Below are 23,353 nucleotides of genomic sequence, written 5' to 3'. Positions count from 1 at the left end.
AATAAGTTTTAAAAGATTTATAAATTAATTTTTAAACTATTTTTAAAAAAAAAAATTAAAAAGTTAAACATAATAGGGTGACCTGGTATGAGAAATTTGCAAATCTATATCATTATGTTTAATTTTTTTATTAGGTTGGAGATGAAAATTATTTTGAATAAATGAGATGGGATCGGGATGGAGTGACCTGTTCTGAACTAATCCCATTGGCGTCTCTATTTGTATCAAACTAATCATGTTCAGACTAATTCTAATTTATAGTTAAACTAAATTAAGAACTTCCACTACATCCTAGATTCCTAAAAGTCTCCCATTTTAACTTGGAAGTTGAATTAATATTTTTAAGAATCAAGATGAAGTGAGATTTTCATGGCAAAAAGGTGTAGAAAATTTAGCACATATATTAAAATAAAAGGTGATCTTTTGCCGTAAAACTTAGGTTCTCAGGTGAAAATTGTTGAAATCCAAAAAAGATTAAAAAAAAAAGGATTTCTTATTACGAATTCTCATTAAAATAGGTACAACACCATTAGGATTTAAAAATAGACTTAATAAAACCTATAAAAGAAAGAGACTAATTCGAAATATAATAATTCTAATATACTAACTAAATAAGAAAGAAAAATAGTTATTAAATAAATTTAAATAATAACTATAAAAACTGCTAAATAAATAACTCTAACATCCCCTACAAACTCACGATTTGATTGCAAAAAACATCAAGAGTTTGCCAATTGAAAATCAAAAATGCAAAAGCGGGTTTGATTTGGTAAAAACTTTGCAATCAATCATACTATTGAAAAAATCTCTTGGCAACCAATTGAGCTTTGTACCGCTTAATTGAAGTACTAAATACAAAGTATTAGCTAGTCTTATGTAAAACAAAAAGTTCCTTCGTCATAGCCTGCTACCAAAGAGGATCAAGAACGACTTCTAGGAGTAGAAATAGGAGGAGATCAGGAAGGAGCATGATAATAAAAACTAAAGTACCAATATCTGCATGAAAACAATCTGTATCATCTAAGAAAGGATCAATGTGAATAAATGCAGACTTAGAAACATTATGAGACTTAGCAGGAATAAAAAATGTATATGCTCAAAGAAGAAGTAATAAAAGACTTAAAACTATCAAAGAAAGAGAAAAAAATTAAAAGAAGAAGAAGAAGAAGTAGACACAAAACTATCAAGGAATGAGAAATCAAGGAAGACAGAGGAAAACACAAACCACAAAAGAAAAATAAATAAAAGAAGAGAAACAAAATTTGGATTCATATCTAATAAATAGAGCCAGACAAAATTTCATATTCATATCCAACAAACAGAATTTGGACTTATATCCAACAAATAAGGACAAACAAAATTTAGATTCATATCCAATAAATAGAGATAGACAAAATTTGAATTCACATCCAATAAAAGAAAGAAAAGAACAATTTGATCACCCATTACAATATTCTACAATCAAACATATACGAAAGTAGTGTATGAGATTAAACTCTTTTCCATGAAATGATAAATTAAAAGTCCCATTAAAGATGTGGAGAGGTGGCTCGATTACCCGACCTCCTGTCAGACCAAACTCTAATACCAACCCTTAAAATTACAGAGAGACGCAACAACTCATAGGAGGGGCATGCAAATTACCCTAATAAGATGAAACTGAGCTCCAAATTAAGATCTAAACAATAACAATTATCATCTGGTCGATTAGATACAAATTAATGGGAAGAAATCTTAAGATTAAGCGACTTATTGGTCCAAACCTTCCAACTCCCACTTCCCTTCCGGGGCATTCCTGCTCTCCTTTCAACACCCACTTCTATAGTCTTTCTGCAGTTGTGGCTTTTTACACAGTATGACATTCCGACTACCATTACTGCCAATAGTCTCCCACAGATTCAGAGCATCTGATTCGGCATTGGAGCAATAGAGGAAGTTGTTGAGATTGGAGTCTAGAATGGGGAGGCGACCCTCACATGCGTAAGATTTGAGGGTGGTGTCGATGACGGTGGCGGCGAGCTCGTCCTTGTTGACGATGAACCGAATCAGACCAACGCTACCAAGAACATTGATACTGATCAAAAAGCGATTGTCTTTTCCAACGCTTTGATTCTTCTTTTGCTTATAGAGTAACATTGTTGTTCCAATCCTTGTCACAAAAGATTACGAAAGAGACAGCAATTCTTAACGAATGGAATGGAATAATAATAATTATAAAATAAAAAAAGCGCAAGAAAGCGAAAGAAAAAAAACAGGAATAGAAAGCAAAAAGAAAAGAGACGAAGGCTCAACACCAAGGCAACGATAGTACCAACCTTCCTTACAAGAACTGGATGAGAAAGCAATGGAGGCAATGAAAGGGAGGAGGATGCAAGAAACACCGTAGTGGGACTGCGCGGATTGGATACGCGCGTTTGTACCAAAAGATGAAAGAAAGCATGAAAATCCAATAGAATTCTAGCATTCACTACCTACTAGGCTTGATATTCGAAATAAGATGCTTCATTCTTGATCACTTTCCGAGGCTAGGGAGATGAAAAAAGATTGAATATTCTAAAGAGAAAATTATGTTTTGGACCTAGTTGGGTCCAAAAATTAAGTTTTGGTCTATATAAGTTGCATAATTGATGGAGATGATATAAAATATGAATACCATTCAAAACTATTTTCTATCATAATATTTTACAAACTTTTTTATCTTAATTTTTTTAATAATCATTCTGAAAAGTTATTATTTAAAAAAAAAAATATATTCTAAAAATATATCATTTAAAAAAATTAAATTTGATATATTTTTAGTTAATTTTTATATACATAATTTTAAAAATATATATTTTCCAAGAGGTTTGGTTTTTAAATAATAATAATAATAATTTATTTTTATTTTTTTGAAAAAGAGTGTATTTTTTTCCAAATCACTAAATTATATTAAATTTTATTGAGGTTTATAAAAGGAATAAATTTTAAATTAATGCTTTTTTTTTTCATAGTGAGCAAAGGTCATTCTAAAAAGATAACAAATTCATATTATTCTTTTCAATTTTCACATTTTCTCTAAGTCTTAGACTTAAATGGTGAACTTATACAAATTAAAACTTAATTTTTGGGTCCAATTGGGTCTGAAACACAATTATCCCAATTCTAAACACAATGATTCTAATATGGTAACTAAATAAGAAAAAGAAATACTAACTAAATAAATAACTCTAACATCCCCAACCAAACTTTGATACCATATTGAAATTCAAAAAAGATTTAAAAAAAAAGTGAAAAATGAAAATATAGGATTTCTTATTACAAATTCTCTTTAAAATATGTATAACACCGTAAGGATTTAAAATAGACCTAACAAAACCTAAAAAAGAAAAATAATAATTGTAATATAGTAATTTAATAAAAAAAAGAAAAAAAAGAAATAGTAACTAAACAAATCTAAATAGTAACTAAATAAATAACTCTAACAAAAATATTTCTTTATACCTTTTGTTATGTTGTGTCCAAAAGACAATATTATGTGCAAAAATTGAATTTTGTGTTAGAGACCCCTAATGAATTTCAAGAGAGTTTTCTCGTGCATTCTATTCTCTTCCTACATTCAAATTTATCTTTCTTACTTTCTTTTCCTTCCACTTTATAATTTTACAACACGTTATCAACACAAATAGTATCTACAAAAGAAATAAGAAGGACGTTCTTCTCTTTAGAGAAATAGAAAGATGTTTTTCCCTTCAGAGAAATAGAAAGACTTTTTCTCTTCTTTCTCATAAAAAGGTATCTGATAAACTTATATCATGATTTTCTATTTTATTACCTTTTGATCTCTGTTTTCATATATTTTATTTGAATACATAAATATGTATAATCCCTATAACCAGAAGTTATAAGGTAAATTATAAATTATAGAGTACATTCATAATTAGAAGTTATGAAAAATATGTATAATCCCTATAATCATAAATTATAAATTATAGGGTAAATTCATAACCAGAAGTTATGAAAAATATGTGCAATCCCTATAACCAAAAGTTATATGGAAAATTATAAAATTACAAATACATGACCAGAAGTTATGTATATGATCCTTAATTATTTATTTTTAATTATACGGTATAACTAGAAGTTATACCAAACAATATTATAGCCAGAAGCTATAAAATAAATAAATAAATAAATGTTCATAGTATAAAGTTATGTACAAATCTACATAATGAAAGTTCATAACCCGAAGCTATGCACAAATCTACCCAATGAATAGTTCATAGCCTGAAGCTATATACAAATTTATATAAAAAAACAATTCATAACTTGAAGCTATGTACAAATTTAAATATTTTCTTGTTCTGACAAAATAATCATGGTCTGAAGCTATGAAATATATTAACTTTTAATTTCTTTAATTTATTTTTAATTATATTGTGTAACTAGAAGTTATACATAAATAGTTCTTAGCATGAAGCTATGTACAAATTTGAATATTTTCTTGTTTTGACAAAATAATCATAACCCAAAGTTATGAAAAATATTGGATTTAATTTTCATTTCGTACTCATTTATTTTTCACAACAAGAATTATGGAAAACAATTTTTATTAACAATTGTTTCATAGTCAGAAGTTATGCATACAATTTCTAATTCTCTTGTATAACCAGAAGTTATTCAAAACAAAATTGTCAATGAGTCTTGGAACTATGATCAAAGAAGGAAATCAAGCATCCCTGTAGGATCGTGCAAAAACACTGATTTTCCTTCGTCATCATCTCCATGAAGGTTTAACAAAAATGAGCTTTTGATGAGAAATCACTAGTGTCGTCCAACTAGATTTGAATCATTCCCTGAAGTGAATGCAATATTGTCCCAAACTCATGAACGGTGACGATGACGTGATCGTGGAAGAAATCCCCGATACCATAGTTCTTATAGTAATAATTCACCAAATTCTCAAAAAAGGAAAGTCTCATTGCACCACCAGAAGTGGAATAATACTCAGGTAAAACAAGAAAATGGGAAGTGTTTACAAGATAAATCTCCTAAGAACCATGAGAATAAGTGTTATAGATGTGGTATGAAGGAGCATTGGTCGCGTACCTATCGTACGCCTAAACATTTGGTCGACCTTTACCAAGCATCAATAAAATGAAAGGAAGTTGAAATGAACTTCATTGATAGTGATTGTTAGGAAGTGTCTCAAATTCCTAATTAGTATAGATTCTTTTTTTGTAAAGAATATTATATAGAATATTATTGTAATATTAGACTTCCTTATAGAATAAGGAAGGTTGTTGGAAATATCTCTATAAATATTCTAGGTCATGAGGGGAAAAAGTCATGAGATGGAGATAGACCTGTAGAGACTATACGAGGTGGATAGAGATGTGAGAAAGAACGGGAGGTACCTGGTGGAGCGAGAGGGCTCGTAGTAAGGTATGGATACAAGGAGTGGGGAAACATGGGATGTTTCGGGAACCCAATAGTTGTATATGGTTCTGTCCTCTGTAATATTCTCTATTGTATAGTAGAATCATTATCTCTCATCCGTGGACGTAGGCATGGTTGACCGAATCACGTTAAAACCTCGTGTACCGTATGTGATTGTTTTATCTTTGTGTTCTTGAAGTAACATTGTTGACATCAAAGCTTTCGTTGGCATAACAACATGTTAGGTTTAAGTTTGACGGGAATAATATTCTACGACTAGCAATTCATTTATTTTCAAACCGACCCAGTTACTATCTATTATTTGATTGACTAATCCTTTAAATTGGAATGGGTGAAGAGTCAAATGTTTTGGCAATTCCTCATGGGAGGATGAATAAAAAACATGTTGAATCAGAGCTCTGGATTTTTGTTTATTCCCCATCGTAATAATATCTCGGGGTTTGCAGCGATAACTTGGTATATCACTATATGACCATTAACTAAAATATGTCTATGATTAACTAATTGGCGGGCTCCAGGAATAGTCAAAGCCATACCCAATCGAAAAAGGATGTTATCCAAACGCATTTCAAGTAATTGGAGTAAAACCTGACCTGTTGCCCCTTTAGCTGTTTCAGGAACCCAATAGTTGTATTTGGTTCTGTCCTTTGTAATATTCTCTATTGTATAGTGGAATCATTCTCTCTCATCCGTAGACATAGACATGGTTGGTCGAACCACGTTAAAACCTCGTGTACCGTATGTGTGATTGTTTTATCTTTATGTTCTTGAACTAACATTGTTGACATCAAAGCTTTTGCTGACATAAGAACTGGTATCAGAGCTTGGGTTGAAGATTTCTGCAAGAGTTAAAGATCACAAAACACACAAGATGAAAACAAAAGGAAATTTCACTGAAGATGGCTATATCGGTGTAAAATTTACTATATATATATATATATTTCCTTGAATTTGTAGCAAATGTAAAATTTTTCATATTATTATTTTTGCTACAAAAATATTTTTAGTAGAATATTTCTTCCACAAATAATATATGAGTTTTATGACAAGTAAACTAGCATATAATTGTCATATTTGAATTAATGACAAATTTTCACTTTTAACCATAGCTTTACATCAAAAAGTTACTTTAATCACAAATATATTCATGGTAAAAAGAAAAATTTATATTTAAGTTTGAATTGTACGATGAAAAGTACATTTCGGTATGGTAGAAAGACAACTTGCATAAAAATAATTCTCACCATATTATCGAAGACAACAAGTGAATTTCAGCCAAAAGTAGCATTTTACCATGAAATATAGTTTGTGGCAAAATTTTATGACAAAAATTGGTATTTATTGTAATGAGATCAACACATCATAGTATCAGCTATATATATAGTGAAAATTAGAAAAGTACCTTTACTTTTCTACCTATTTGTTGATTGATCTAAGTTTACATACATAGGTATATTCTACATTTAGGATGTCATTTTGACATTATGGTTCAACTAATGAGTACTTGTGATCAACAAATTTTTGTTGGTCAAATTATTAGAATATTGGTTTCGTAATAATAAAAGTACAAGATGATCAAATTATTGATATTGAGTGTTTGACTATAAAAGAAGAGAATTCAAAATGAAATTGTTTCTATTAAGCATCTCCGTAATGTATTTTTGTCTACATTTCTTATGATTAAAGAGTTTTCACGCTTTTTAAAGATTATATTGTATACATAAGTTTAATGGAAAATATATCATATTTAGATGGCCTACAAGTAATGTCATGTGGTCACATAATTATACAAGAAAACTGATAATTCTAATGTCTTAATAATAATGGTGATATGAATTTTATACATTATTTTTGTGTGAACTTGGAAAATAGAGGAGAAAAGGTTAGTTTTAGGGATAAGGGGAATGTTTAATTGAATTGGAAGGAGGAAAATTGCAGGCATTGGAATAGAGATAAGCATAACCCTATCCTCATTAGCCTTGAAGGTGATTTGGGTGGAAACAATTAAAAGGTGGAGGCATGATTTAAGAGATAAAAGGCAATAGAGAAAAAGGGCATGTAAGAGCTCAGTGATATCACATGTGGCCATATAAATTAGTGGATTAATGAATTTCAAAACCAAAATCAAAGTCAACTCCAATGGTCATAGGCAATGTTCAGAACCTTTCAATATATTTTGAGTTTCAAACCAGCCAATCTTCCAAAATATTAATTTCTTAATTTACTAAGTAATGCTTTTGTTGGCAAAGAATCCCACTACCTAGGAAAAGAAGCAACTAGCCCCATTGATACTACTATATCATGGCTTCTACTCAACTCAATAAGAAACAATTTTTTAATCCAAATTAGTTGGAGTACAACTTATTAAATTAAATGTTTGACCTAGAAATACAGGTCAGTTATTGTTTGGATATATTTGTATTATATATTTTTAAAAATTAAAAATAATAATAAATTATAAATAAAATATAATAAATGAATTTATACTTTATGTTCTCAAAAATTACTTTTAAAATTTTTAAAATTTGAAATAGTAAAATCATTTTAATACCTTAATTTTTTAAACTGTTACTAAAAACCGTCTCTTTCAAGAGAAGTTTTAAAGAGTTACTATATTTTATACAGAAGTTATTGTCATTTAAAAAAGAATAGAAAACAAAAAGAAAATTAAAACCACACCTTAATTGGTTAAAATTTTTAAAATTGATATTATTAGGGTTTTAGCATGTATCTTTTCTATTACCTGTTTGAAAAAGTTTTGGGTTAAATTAGTATTTTATTTTATTTTTATTTTTCATTCTTATTTTAGTCATAGACATTAGAAGTTCAAGATTTTGGAATTTATGAGTTCAAACCTAACAATTGTTTATTAGTTAAATTACAAAAATGCACTTATATTTTGTTTTCCCAATATACTCAACTATGCCCAAATTTCTAATAAACTCTTTTGTGAGGATTTTTCATCATGAATTTTTACATGATATTCTAAATATATCTAATTTTTCTTCGTATTTATCATAAGGATTTTTCAATAGATTTTTTTCTTTTTATTGGAATATCTTAACCAAAGACATAGATTTCAGTTAACTTTTTTATTCATTTTCATAATATATTTACCCATCCTCTTTTAAGTTAATGGGGACATTTAGGTCCAAATCATTCTTATTTATTACGAGCCTACTTCAAAATGATTTTAAAAGGGACCAAACGTGCTTATTTATACTGAAAGTACTTTTTTATATATATAAAAATGAAATGTTTGACAAATTTTTAAAAATTTAGAGAATCATTTGAAATGATTTTTGACAATAATTCGAAGTGATCCTTGGATAAAATTTATTCCTGATAATCATTTGATTGGTAAATTTTTTTTTGAAGGGATGTCTTGCTGATTCTAAGCTACTCAAAAGCTAAAAAACATATCTCAATAAGTTGTTCGACTTACAACAAGAATAGCTTGGGATTAATTTGAGAGTGATTTTAGTTAAGAAATTTTATATGTGACATTTGCTAATCGTGCTTCCATTATAAACGCTTTTAAAGAAAATTGCTTGGGGTTTTAAAATTAGTACTGAGACATCCCTTAGTGATCAAGCTATTCATTGTTGTCTATTTGTGTGAGAAGCTATATATTTTACTTGAACAAATCTTAGATCTCCCTTGACTTATTATTATTTTGTGGTCAAATAAATTTGGAGAAGTAGAAGATCAATATAATAATGCCAACAACAAGATCTTAAGAAAATAATTAGGTCATGGGGAATCTTGTAGAAAATTTTATAAATTCATGCACAATATTTTATCATTTCGTGCACATGTGGTGCATTGATTAATGTTAAATCTATTCATTTCTCATTCTCCTCCAAACAAATTCCAGATTTCATTATTTTATCAATTTTTTTTTATAGTGTTAGATTGAGAGAGTGAATAAGAGAGATACATAAAATCTTATGGCAAAATCTTAAACAGCTACAACATTGGAAATCTTATATAAAAGATTTGTCATCCATCTTTTTCGTTTTTAAAAACAAAGGAAATCTCATATGAAAGATTTGTATTCAATCTTTTTACACTAAAAACAAAGAATGTTGTATTTTAAAATTCTTGGATCTATTTCATATATCATGTTCATAAAGTATTCTTTTAAATTAATTCTCTTTTCTTTTTTCTTTTTTTTAATATATACACCAATATTCATCCTTTAGAATTCATCCAAGTAGGGAATGGTGATAGGATAATTTTTTTTGTATTCATCCCATCGTAATAAGAAGACTTAAAGATAAAAATAAATAGATTTAGGATGAGTTTGAATTTAGTTTGTTTTTTAAACTGAGGTGTTGAAGTTGTTCAAGTATTATAAATTAAATAAATTTAATTTAATATTTTTTTTTTCATTTTTCTCTTTATTAACATGTTTTAAAATATATTTATTGTATTATACATATTTTTATTTGTAATATAATTAATTTGTTTTAAAAAAATTAAATAGGACAAGATAGGTATGAGAATTTCTCATGCTCATTCCATCCCGTTTCATCAAGTCTTTGTTAGGTGGGGTTTAGCTAGGTTTTTCTTTTATGTTCTATTTTTAACCTCTTACTTCTTTCCTTTTATTCAAAATTAGTGTCAATATGAACTATACAAAGGGCTCATAGTTAATCAAATATGAATGGTTTAAAGATGGAAAAAAAAAAAAAAGAAGTTGCATCCTTATTAGGCACCTATTATAAAGAATGAACTCAATAAAAATCAAATCCAAATTCAAACACAAAATAAGCCAATAAAATCATAAATAAGCCAATAAAATCAGAAATTCAAAAGACGCTTGGATTTCTTAATGGAGATTTGATATCTATATGGATTTTCTTATTTGCTAGATGATACATTTACTTATTATTATCATTTAATGTTAATATCCAATTACCCATTTCCACTAATTCCACCTCCTCTTCCTTTTATTTTGAAAAGTGATTAATTTTGGAATTTATTGCATCACATTCAATCAAAGAAATAATTTATATCCACAAAAATGAAGGTTATATTTTATTGCTAGAATTAGATAGGATATGTATATTATAAGATATCATATCTTATTGAATGAGATATTTATATCATAAGATATCATTTTCAATGAAATATGATATTTTTATATATCTTATTCATATGATAATAATATATTTATATATTATGTTATATTTATATTAGTTTATAAAATTAATAAAAAAATAGAATATATATTATTTTTAATATTTAAAATAAAAAAATATATTGCACTTCAATATTTTATTTTTCAAAATATTTATATTTAAAACTCTTTCTAAAATTATAAAAATGTGAAAAAATGAAAATTTTTAAAAATATTTTTATGTACACAAAATATATATCTAGTTGTTGTATAAAAATTCTTATATTTTATATAAAAAAAATATTTTTAAAAATTAAAATTAGGAAATATATCTAAGTATGGCTTGAGGGATTCATTGCCCCCTTTTTTGGTAGTTTCATGATCCATAAAATGTTAAAAAAGAAAAAGAAAAAAAAAAGATATTCAAACATTAATAGCTAATTAAAAAAGAAACACAAAAATAAGATAATCAAAATTGTGAGGTGGTGCCTAGGACAGATGATGGATAAGTGTGGAAAAGGCAATTTTAAGCAAGGATGAAAATATCGGTAATCATGAATATATGGGTACTTCGATTTTACGGATACATCGGAGATATATCGGTGAATATTTTGGAAAAAAATATCGATAAGCCTAAATATGATCAAAATTTATAAAAATAAAAGAAAAACTTCATAAAAATGCAATTAGAAGTATATTAAATATTTTTAAATTATTTTATTAAAGAATTTGATATATGTATAATATGATTTATCATATTTGATAATAATATTGTATGCATCGATAAAAATATGAATTTTATAAGTGTACATTTATTATTAAATTATATCAAATATTATTTCATAATAACATTATGATATTTGATTATAATATGTCTAACTTAAAAATATATATTAATATTAAAATTATGATCCATTTAATTCAATTGTATTAAATAATATAAAATAAATTATGACATATGTACAATTTTTTAATATTTAATTAATTCATTAATGATATTGAAAACACTATGAAGAAAATTATTATGATAATTTTTATATTTTTGGTAATCAATTAAAAGAAATTTTTTGTATTGAATTATAAAATAATTATATTTAATTTGCTCTCTAAAATTTTAAAATGCCCTGGTGGTCGGATGTGGTTTGGGGTTCGAATCCCTTCAACAACACAAAAAAAAAAAAAAAAATTGAGAGTACTATAGCGCGTTGACCGACCGAAATATCGGCGATTTTCATCATTTTTGGCCATTTTTTTTCCATTATATTGGCAATTTTTGCATAAATTTCTCTCATTCGATTTTTCTCCACAAAATATCGTGTTGACCCCTCCCGATACATGATATATCGCCGATATATCTCAACATTTTCCTCCTTGATTCTAAGTGGAGAAAAATGGAGAAATGACTGAATATGAGAAGTGTTAGCTAAATTTATTAGTCTATATAACTTGTCTTGTCTGCGCATTCAATTCTCTGTTGTTACCACTTTTGGCTACATCACTGTTTCCATTTCATTTTCTTCAATTTTTCTATCTTCATAAAATATTATAAAATAATTTGAGCAATTTATGAACTTCTCATTCTCAAATATGATAACATTTCTATGGAAATTAAAAAATTAAAAAATTAAAAATTTAAATTAAAAACCCATTTATGGAAAGTGAGGGAGTGCATGATTGTGGGTTTTTCAATTGAAAATAGAGAGCCCCAGTTTGGATTTCCATTAAAGAACCTTCCAAAATTCCAATAGAGACCAAGGCAATGCATAAAATATGGCCCATTGGCTTATTATATAAAATAAATCAGTATTGGGTCCATTATTCTTTCTATAGACTAGCATGCTAGCTTTCCATTTTTATCTTTCAACACCAAATATATATATACTTGTTATCAAATCACGAAGCATCTGATAATAAAATAAACACCCATCATCATTAAAAAAAAATTATAATAAAAGATGAGAAAATCTTATATAAATATTATCCTTTTTGAATCCAATACTTAATAGTATTTGTTTTTCTACTTAATTCTAAATAAAATTTAAAATTGAATAGTACTAAATAATAATAAGTATTACATAATTTGTTTTTGTAATATTTTATTTTTATTAAGTATTGAAAAATAATAAATAAAAAAAAGGTTAATATGTTATTTTTTTCTATTTTAAAAAAGTTTAATATTTTGAATTTTTTCATTTAACCAAAAATTTATAATAAGTTATAAAAAAAAACTCGAAAAACAAATAATTTAAAGTTTAAAAACAAATTATTTTAGGCAAAAAGTTAAAAATAAATAAACACCCTCTTATTCGCGATGTCACGATCAAATACACAATTCAGAAAAGATCGAAATTTTTGAATGATTAAAATAATAATTTAATTGCCAAGGCAATTTCCCAAGTAATTAAAGGCAAGGTCAACGGTTAATAGGTATGGCCAGAGGCCGGGTATGCCATCTTAGGCGTTAAAAGTTCCTCCCCTGCGTCTCTGGTGGACTTCAAAAGGGGCACTGTATTTATTGCCACCACCTCTTTTCGTGAAAACAAAATATTTGATTTGATTGACTCCTCTGTAAAATTGGAAATTATTATAGTTTATAGAAATGGATTCAAGAGGAAGGATCTCTGCATGTTTGCACCATGTACAAAATAGATAAATTTACATATTCCATAAAAGAAATAATAAAGAGTGAGGGGGGAATTGGCTTTGCCTCCATAAAATGAAGGAAAGAAAAAGTAATGATAATAATGATAAAAAGGAAAAAAGAAAAAGGGAGAGAAAAAACATGAATTTTTTTGCTTCAAGTTTAAGAAAAAGGAGATTTCATATTGATTTTCACATTTCTTTTCGAGGACTTTTTTAAGGATGGGGAGGCTATAAATTGGAGGCACCAGGGGAGTTCAAGTCATATTTCAGAGGGGGGAGAGAGAGAGAGAGAGAGAGAGAGAGAAAGAGAGAATGGGCATTTTATTGTTGACTCTGTTAATAGTCTTGGGGACTGTGTTGCTGAGGGCTGCCTACAATACCATCTCCTGTTACTGGCTAACTCCTAGAAGAATCAAGAAAATAATGGAAAATCAAGGAGTGCGTGGCCCCAAACCACGCTTTCTAGTTGGAAACATCATGGACATGGCAGCTCTCGTCTCCAAATCAACCTCCACAGATATGGACTCCATTAGCCATGACACCGTGGGCCGCCTTTTGCCGCATTTCGTGGCCTGGTCCAAGCAATACGGTACTAATCTCTTCCTCTTTCTCCTTTCCTAGCTCCGATGCTCAAAGCCTATAAACTTTTGTTTACTTAAAGGGGGTTGGCTGATGGGATTTGCAGGGAAGAGGTTCATATACTGGAATGGGCCAGAGCCACGGATGTGCTTGACGGAGACTGAATTGATCAAAGAGCTGCTGACAAAGTACAACATGATCTCTGGGAAGTCATGGCTGCAGCAGCAGGGGTCGAAGCATTTCATCGGGCGTGGGCTGCTGATGGCGAACGGGGACGACTGGTACCACCAGCGCCACATCGTGGCTCCGGCGTTTATGGGGGACAAGCTGAAGGTGTGATGAGATTGATGTGATGAAAGCTTTTGATGTTTCATTTGCTTCTGTAAAAATAATATTATAAATGGTTGGCTTTAAATTATGGGCAGGGGTATGCGGGGTACATGATGGAATGCACTACCCAGATGCTCCAATCACTCCAAAATGCAGTAGAATCTGGGCAGACCGAGTTCGAGATTGGCGAATACATGACTCGTCTCACCGCTGATATCATTTCCAAGACAGAATTTGATAGCAGCTATGAGAAGGGAAAGCAAATATTCCATCTTCTCACTGAGTTGCAAAATCTTTGTGCTCAAGCCAGCAAGCACTTCTGCCTTCCTGGGAGTCGGTGAGTCGCATTTTTCCCATGCCAAATCTATGTTCTTTAGATTCTATCTTCTGGTTTTTCCCTTTAATTGATTCCTTCTTTTCCTTTAAGCTTCATTGTCGTTCTTAATTTTGAAGTCTTGTCTATCGCTGTCAGGGTCGTCTTCTTTCCTTTGAATTGACCACTGATTCGGCTTTCAACTACCTCATTTGTACGGTTCCCGTGTGGGGAACTCTTGTTCAGTAATGAATGATGATTTCATTCTGAAATTGAAAGAATCTAATATTTTTTTTTACAGGTATTTTCCTAGTAAATACAACAGAGAGATTAAAGCGCTGAAGACGGAGGTGGAGAGACTGTTGATGGAGATCATACAGAGCCGAAAGGACTGTGTAGAGATTGGCAGGAGCAGTTCTTACGGAAATGATTTACTGGGCTTGCTGCTGAATGAGATGCAGAAGAAGAGAGGGAGTGGGTTCAGCCTAAACCTCCAACTCATCATGGATGAATGCAAAACCTTCTTCTTTGCCGGCCATGAAACCACTGCTCTCCTTCTCACCTGGACCTCCATGCTCCTTGCTAGCAACCCCACTTGGCAAGACAAGGTTCGCGCCCAGGTGGCCGAGGTCTGCAATGGTGAAACTCCCTCTGTTGATCATCTTTCCAAGCTCACCTTGGTATGCAATTCATCAAGCTTCCGCTTCTCTCTGTTTCCGTTTCTGTTTCTGTTTCTGTTTTTTCTATTTTTTATTTCTCTTGCCTCCTACCAAAGGGCAGGGTGCTTGGCAACATATATATATATGCATACAAGTTCTACTCACTATCTGTATTGGCCATATCGGTGTTCCTAAATTTTGAAAAAAGCATGAACCGAGGCTGATTTCTCCTTTAGATACAGTATTTTTGTTGTACAAAAATGTCCCTCCCCTGTTGGAAAATTTTCATTTAAAAAACAAGAGAAGAGCTCACACGAGGCCTTTTATTTCCCTGGTGCAGCTAAACATGGTAATCAATGAATCAATGCGGCTGTACCCACCGGCCACCGTCCTACCACGGATGGCCTTCGAAGACATCAAACTAGGGGACCTCCACATCCCAAAGGGACTCTCCATATGGATCCCAGTACTGGCAATCCACCACAGCGAGGAATTATGGGGTAAAGACGCAAATGAGTTCAATCCAGACCGGTTTGCCGGAAAGATGTTCGCCCCAGGTCGCCATTTCATCCCCTTTGCTGCTGGCCCCCGGAATTGCGTTGGCCAGTCCTTTGCCATGATGGAAGCTAAGATCATTCTAGCCATGCTAGTCTCCCGGTTTAGCTTTACAATCTCACAGAATTACCGGCATGCCCCCGTCATCATCCTCACCATAAAGCCCAAATATGGAGTTCAAATCTGTTTGAAGCCCTTGAAACCATGATCAGGATCAATTCAGGACACTGCATTAGGTTGCAGTCTGGATTTTCCCTTTTTTTTTTTATGTTAAGCCATTCATGGAGCCAAGAATAATACTCCTTTTGTTATGCTCCTTGTGGTGAGGTGACTCTTGTAAGCATTAAAGAAAAACCAACGATATAATACAATGAGAAAACCCCAGACTGACTTTTTCTTCTTTAGCTTTATGTGTTATCATCCGTGAGCTACCATTGATTAGTTTAAAGAAATTCAGAACCTCACCTCTCTGGAGAAGAAAAGATTAATTAATCAAAGCAGACAACACGAAGTGATGGGGTTAAGAAAGTGTTTATTGTTGTTTAGTTTTGATTCTCACAACACTTACAATTAATATTTGATGGTCTGATCCTTCCTTCCATGACTTTGAATTTGAAAAAATATATAGCCAACTGGGCAAGCCCTCTTTCCTTTTTCTTTTCTTTCTGTCTTTTTCCCTCATTTTTTAATACAAGTGATGCTTCCGTCATCTTCTGGTTTTCCCAGTCTGTGATCCTGCTCTTCCCACTTACCAATTTTCCTCATTTTTTTGTTTCAATCCCATTATTTATTCATTTTTCTTCTCTGTCACTACTGCCTATACACTTGGTACGAGAAATTCCTGCGCCACCGTTCTTTACTGTAGCCTCCAAATCACTCTCCAATCATAAGATCTGGGTCTGGTTCAAAGTATCACATCTTCATATGATCTTTCCTCATTTTTCATCTACTATTATATACTTTTCTTTTTTTCTGTTACCCCAACCACACTACATTTCGCCCATAAATATATGAACAATATACCTGTTTTCTGCGTATGAGCCTACGTATTGTCGATCCATTGCCCAACAATTTAAACTATTGAATTAATTATAAGGAAAAGAAAGAAAAGAAAAATACAAATTGAGATTATTCCATGACCTAATTTATCGAAGACGTGTATTCAAAGATTGCCAAGGTGTCACTGTCGGGTTTAGGATGGCTCACTTTTATATCCCATTTTTAAAAAAAAATCTATTCTCATTTATAATTTATTTTATAAAAATTAAAATAACTTTTTTTTATTTAATTATATATATAAAGGGGTTGGGACAAACTAATATTCAAACCCTTTTCAAATTCGAATTAAAAAATCTTCAAACCTTCCCCTTACATATTTATTTTTATCATAAACCCGTCTTAAGACAGATAAGACTTATGACAGATAAGCTAAAAAAAAAAATCAAACCCATTAACATCCCTACTCATATTCCACTATAACCACCTTTCAGCCGACCTTGACAAAACAAGAGTTGAAATCATGTAAACGAGTGTAAGGTTCTTCCAGATATTCAAGGAAATCAATAGAAACTCACCCACCAAAAGGACAATTGTGATCTAACCAACGTGGAATGATGCTAAACTTGCCAACCATAGGACAAATGCGATCATACACATCAAGAAACTATAGCTATGAAAGGAAGAGCCCTGGAATTTGAAAAGAAGAGCTAGAAACTGAAGACGGCGGTGGTGGGCGTAGGGTCAAATGACAGTACAACAGGGAAGGCCCCTTGCCGACAAATTTACTCTTTTGGGTTCTACATACCATCGAAACCTAGGAAAATAAACTGTATTCTGTATATATATAAAATACAATTGACATTAATTTTGTTAAGGTAGTTTGCATGGCCAATCACATGCTTTTAGACTGATTAATCACCTTACAGTCCTCAGTGTGACGTACTAACTAACATAAATCATGATTTTTTATTTTTATTTTTATTTTTAAATTTTCAACTGGGAAATGTATTTAGCAAAAAATGTTTGAAACCTGTGGAGAGCACTAGGCGTATCAGTGTCGGTGTCAAGTACTTGCGACCTACCGTGGACCATAAGTTTGAAAAAGGTTCACCTATCTCAATCTATTTTTCAACCCTAAATAGTGTACCATCATAATAATAACTAGTCTTAGCATATTTCTTCTCATTTTCAAAACATTAATTTGTGTCGACCTCCAACTTATGAATTTGATGTCCTTCTTTGAATGCTAGTATAAAGGCGTGTGAAGTTGTAATGTCCAACATAGTCAAACCCTAATTCGATAATCCTATTGAAATCATCTTTTTTTTTTTTTTTTTTTTTCCTTTTTTTATAGGGGTAATTATATTTTGAACTTAGTTGGGTTCAAAAATTAAGTTTTAATCCATATAAGTTCACTATTAAAACCCAAGACCTAGAGAAAATAGGAAAATTGAAAAGAAGGATACGAAGTTTTTATCTTTCCAAAAATAATCTTTATTGACTATAAAAAAAAAAGTAGAAAAACATTAATTTAAATTTTATTCTCAATAAAATTTAATATAATTTAGTGATTTGAAAAAAAAAATACACAATTTTCCAAAAAAATAAAAATAAATTATTATTATTTAAAAATCAAACATCTTGTAAAATATATATTTTTAAAATTGTGTATATAAAAAATAACTAAAAATATGTCAAATTTTTTTTTTAAATGATATATTTTACAATATATTTTTAAAAAAAATTAGTTTTCTAAAAATAATAAATTTTCAGAATACTTATTAAAAAAAAGTTAAGATAAAAAAGTTTTTCAAACATTATGGTAGAAAATAGTTTTGAAGGGTATATTGATCTCTTCGTATTTTAGATCATTTCCATCAATTATACAACTTTTATGGATCAAATCTTAATTTTTGGGTCCAACTAGGTCCAAAAGATAATTATCCTTTTTTTATATGTTTGGTTCCTAGAAAATTTGAAGGAAAATATGAGGCAAAGAAAATATAAAGGAAAAATAGAAGAAAAATAAGAAAAATAAGTTAAAAGTTGATATATTAGTTTTTTTGTTACTTCAAACTCATTTTATTTATTTTAACTCATCAATATAAATATTAAATAATTTAAAAATATATAAGTTTTTAATTAGTTTTAATTATATTTGATTTTCTTTGATATTTTTCATAAAACAACCAAATATAAAAAAGTCATTTTTCTTTCCTTAATATTTTTCAGGAATCAAACATAATCTTAGAGAATTTAGATTTTAGACATTATGAGTTGTTTGGTCATATAATTTAGAAACACATTTCTATTTTTTTTTTTAAATAAAATGAAACAAAGAATAATTTTTGAAGAATCATCAATTTTTTAAAATAAAAGAAAAATATAAACTTATTTCATCATTTTTTACAAAATTTAAAAATAAAATTTAACTTAAAAATAATTTTAAAAAATAAACTTTAGAAAATATGATAAAACGGATCTTATTATTTTTACTATCTTAATTAATTGATGGGGTTGGGTTGATGCTTGTGGGAATATGAAAATGGAGGGGTTGAAATAATTAACAACAATTTTGGTGCACACAAATAAAAGAGATTATCCTATGACTTAATGATTAGACCCCCAAACTTCTACCTACCTTATTTTTCTTTTGGCACGAGCAAATTTAAGTGGTGTTAAAGTGGTAGGGGAGAGTCAAACACGGAATAGTAACCTTTTTAGCTACAACATCAAATCTTAGTATTTATTTATCTAAGGTTGGTATTAATAAATAAATAAATAACATCTCCTCCACCACCATTATCATCTCCACCACCTTCATCTCCTCCACCACCTTCACGAAAATACTATTATATTTGATGTTAATCAACAAGAGATTTTTCAATTAAAAGTATTACACCCCACCAACAGTGCTTGTATATCATTTATATAATGGATTTAAAAAGGAAAAAGAAGAAGAAAAAAAAAGATGAATGTGCATGAGTGATAAATGTTGATACGCTAAGCCATCTTGTCATTGTCCTTGTATGTGTTAAACGGAGGGTGGAAGTGGCATCCCATTATTCCTTAGACTCTAAAGTGATGCGCTCGTGCAACCATTATATTAAAATAAGAGGAAAGTACTCCTCTCTCTCACAAATTCTTTAGAAAGTTAATTTATGAGCCATAGCTAGGGTGCAGTTAGAATCTGTCTTTTTAGGAAGATGTGGAAGATCACTTCCATTGCTCTTATGTTTGTGTTGATTTTCCCATGTGAGGGATGACTAGGTTTAGACTCAGCATAGTGTTTGAATTCAGAAGGATAGTCCACTACTTCATTAAAAAAGAAAAAAAAAAAAAAGAAAACAAAATTAAAGGAAACCAAATACAAGAAACAAGAATGGGCTTCAGTGGAGTTGGGCGGCTATAACCCTAATCCATTTTTTTCTATTATTTAATAGTTCATATTTTAAATTATTTAATATTGTTTATTATAAAACTCTTTTTAACATATTCAGGTTTTTTCGTACTACTATTGATTTGAAATTTCATTTAAATATCTCTCATAATATTTTTATTTGTTATTTTCACTTACTTCCATTCTAAATATTTTATATAATTTCAAATCAATGACGATTAAGAATATTTTGCCAAAAACTTAAAAATATATATATATATATATATATATATATATATATATATATATATATATATATATAAAATTGACCTTTTATACTCAATAAAAATTTTACAATACTAATCTTATCCTTTAAAACTTTGACTTCATTTTCATCAACTTCAAGTTCAAGTTCAATTTCCATTTTTGGTCAACACAAAAAATAAGAAGCTATCTCAAACAGTACCTTATTCGGGTTGATGGTCATCTTGATATACCAATTGCCAAATAATTAAGTGCAGCTGACCCATATTGTCCATGAAATTGGAATAAAAAAAGTAAAAAAGGTAATGGGTGATTTTTGGTTAAAGTTGTCAATCTTTTAAAACTTTGATGAAACTTTTAATTTCTAAATTATTTTGAAAATACTAGAAAATTGTTGATTTTGAGACGAATATCTAAGAAATTTGGAAACATTTTAAGTTAGGAGGCATTAAGATATGAGAGGAACTAATCGCTCCTCTAGGATAATAGAAGATCTCAAAGTGCACTCTAATGGGCAAGAAAAATAAAAACTAAATGGACAGCATCCACATAATGGTTATGATAGCCAAAATGCTTAAGTGTTCTGTTTGACCCATGGAGAGAAGATCCTTTCAGTATCTTCAGTATCCATCCTTCCAAATTTTCAAAGATTATGTTTTGAAAAGGTCTCCATCATCTTTAATTAGGTTGCCACATTAATATCTTATGCAAAAGAAAGCTAGTAAACATAAGCCTGACGTATGAAGTCATCAACCTCGTTATCTCAATTTTTTTTTTTCCTTTATCTTATTACCTAACATCTTAAGCTCGATGTAACTCGATGTAACGGACATATAAAAAAGTCATAAAACTTTTTCTTCATGTCTCGATATCTCATCCATGTTTTTGAGATTTTTATTTATTTATTTATTTTTTGTGTGTGTGTATCCCACTACCTAATATCTTAATCTCTAATATCTTAAGCTGAATGGATTGAATCTCGGGAAAAACTTGGTTCAAATTTGTTATTGATCACGTAGTAGTTTGAAACGAGTACCAAAGTACAGTGTGTTTGTTCTTTCTTCCTTGAGGACACAGAAGAGCATGAACCCAGAAAACGTAGAACAGGGGGGACACGGACCACCTGTGTGATGAACCAAGAAAACATTGACCACCCACGGTCCACCCATTGTAATTTGTTTGCATGTCAAACCTGGACCAGTCAGCAACCAAAGAAAAGGACTAGTAGGCATATTCAGACATTTTGCCTGTGCCTTTGTAAGCATCAGCACATGTGCTGCCTATTCTGGCATGAAATATTATGAGCATCAGGGGGTAGTGGAAGGACACAGGAGCAGCATCACTAACATGGGGCACAGAGATGCAATTTGTTCTACTTCAATAGGACCGTGTAGCCGGGATGGGGGTCTTGGCCTGGAGTGATGGGCACTGTGTATGTGATAAGGCTATTGGACTCTATCCTTTAAAGATACGAGAGGGTTTTGGATTTCTTATATGTAAGTAAATCTCCTTTCCCTTGGTTGGAGAGGAGGCTATTATTTTCAAGGTCGATCCGCAATCCTCGTGTTGGATAGGTGAACTGTGTTGGTGGTGCAGGCGGCTGAGTGCATGGTGACCTCTTAGCCCAATTAGTATAGTTTCCATTTGACATTTTCATCATGGAAAACGAAATTGCCTCTAAATCGTGTACCTACATGTTCTAAGCAAAGGATTTTTCCAGATACACTCGGCACAAATTTCTCGCTATCTCTACCGCTACGTACAAACGTCCACTTCCATGCATTAGATGGATTCCATTTCCTCAACTTGCCATGTCCCAATCCTTAGCTCAACACTTGTGCCTTAGCGATCAGTCCTAGTATATACAAAGCCGTTTCGTGTTAGGGCTTCTCATTCAATAAAGCTTTAGGCCTGCAGAGTGGGGAAGGCCATGATGAAAAATGGAATGACACAATGGCTTTGGATAGGAAAAAAAAAAGGCCTGATTTCAATTGTCTGCTCAGAGCCTTATCATACATTTTTGAATAGTGGCTTTCCCAAAAGAGGAACTAAAGAAACAGAGGAATACATATATTTTGGACTATTATCATGACTTCAGCAGTAGATGGATGATAAAAATAAGTCATTGACAAGACAAGAGCTGAAGAAAAAGATTGGACAAATGTAGTTGGCATTCTGATGATCCAGTGATGCCCATAATTTTGGTTGTGAAGGTCTGCTGGATGATGAGGAGCACTTGGAGTTCCTTTTCTCACAGGAGTCAAAAAGGAGATGCTGCAGAATGTGAGTGAGTCTGGAAAGGTCTCATGGAAATGAAATCATTGTACACAGCATTTGAAAATGGAATTATTTGTCATCGTTTTGGTAACTACAGTGAATCCCTTTTCCTTTTCCAAGGTGAGGCATTCAGCCAAGACCCCCTAAATGCATATCAAAGTAAAAGGGAAAGAGGAGCCAAAAGAGCACCCAAAATGATGGAAACCCTTAGGAGGAGACCAAAGGGTTACTATGGTGATGACTCCATCAGACATCTTCAACATGTAGTACCTCTCTCAATGTATGGGAAATCAAAATGAGTCCATTTCATTTTCATGTTTTTGCTGATGCCCACATGTGGATTGTTGACTGTGGACAGCAAAGCTGCATGTGGTGGACTAGTCTTTGTAAATTAACGGGGGCCTCTTCCTCTTCTTCTCTGTCAATTCATATGGATAATCTTATACTGTCTCCCACTTTTCTATTTTCATTAGCTGGTAGCTCTTGTCTCTCCGGGGCACAGGGACTCGAATAAGAAGCATCCCAACATACAAAACTTTAGCTGTTACCTAGATATACTCTGTTTAATTCTATCTAGCTAATCAATATCCTTAAACCACCAATAGTGACAATTTGCATACCATCTGGTTCCACCCATGCCTTTCCTTGACCCAAAAACTCGAACCACCAGAATGGGAAATGTGGGAATGAATAATTGAGAAGAAGACAGGCAAGAGAAGAGGGCTCCAGCTGCAGAACTCTCAAAGAAGGTGAGGAGACAATGGAATGCATGGAGAAAATGGTGCACTCTACAT

At 30.8% G+C, this 23,353-nt stretch overlaps 1 protein-coding gene and 1 pseudogene across 1 annotated transcript; one reads left to right on the top strand and one right to left on the bottom strand.

The window, feature by feature from the left end:
• Positions 1–1,603: 1,603 nt before the first annotated feature.
• Positions 1,604–2,136, bottom strand: LOC100263476 (uncharacterized; annotated as a pseudogene).
• Positions 2,137–13,471: 11,335 nt separating this feature from the next.
• On the top strand, positions 13,472–16,044 carry LOC132255118 (cytokinin hydroxylase-like). Its single transcript, XM_059742877.1, has 5 exons — positions 13,472–13,793; positions 13,890–14,116; positions 14,209–14,450; positions 14,728–15,106; positions 15,426–16,044. The coding sequence occupies exons 1-5, from the start codon at positions 13,517–13,519 to the stop codon at positions 15,846–15,848; spliced, it is 1,548 nt and encodes a 515-aa protein (XP_059598860.1). The 5' UTR covers positions 13,472–13,516; the 3' UTR covers positions 15,849–16,044.
• Positions 16,045–23,353: the final 7,309 nt, after the last annotated feature.

The sequence above is a fragment of the Vitis vinifera genome, chromosome 14, assembly GCF_030704535.1.
Source record: "Vitis vinifera cultivar Pinot Noir 40024 chromosome 14, ASM3070453v1".
NCBI classification, from domain to species: domain Eukaryota; kingdom Viridiplantae; phylum Streptophyta; class Magnoliopsida; order Vitales; family Vitaceae; genus Vitis; species Vitis vinifera.
This window is presented reverse-complemented; position numbering and strand designations above follow the sequence as displayed.

Coding starts and splice junctions, on each gene's coding strand:
- LOC132255118 (XM_059742877.1), top strand. CDS start 13,517: ATGGGCATTTTATTGTTGACTCTGTTAATAGTCTTGGGGACTGTGTTG. Junction 13,794..13,889: donor GGCCTGGTCCAAGCAATACG/GTACTAATCTCT, acceptor TGGGATTTGCAG/GGAAGAGGTTCATATACTGG. Junction 14,117..14,208: donor TTATGGGGGACAAGCTGAAG/GTGTGATGAGAT, acceptor AATTATGGGCAG/GGGTATGCGGGGTACATGAT.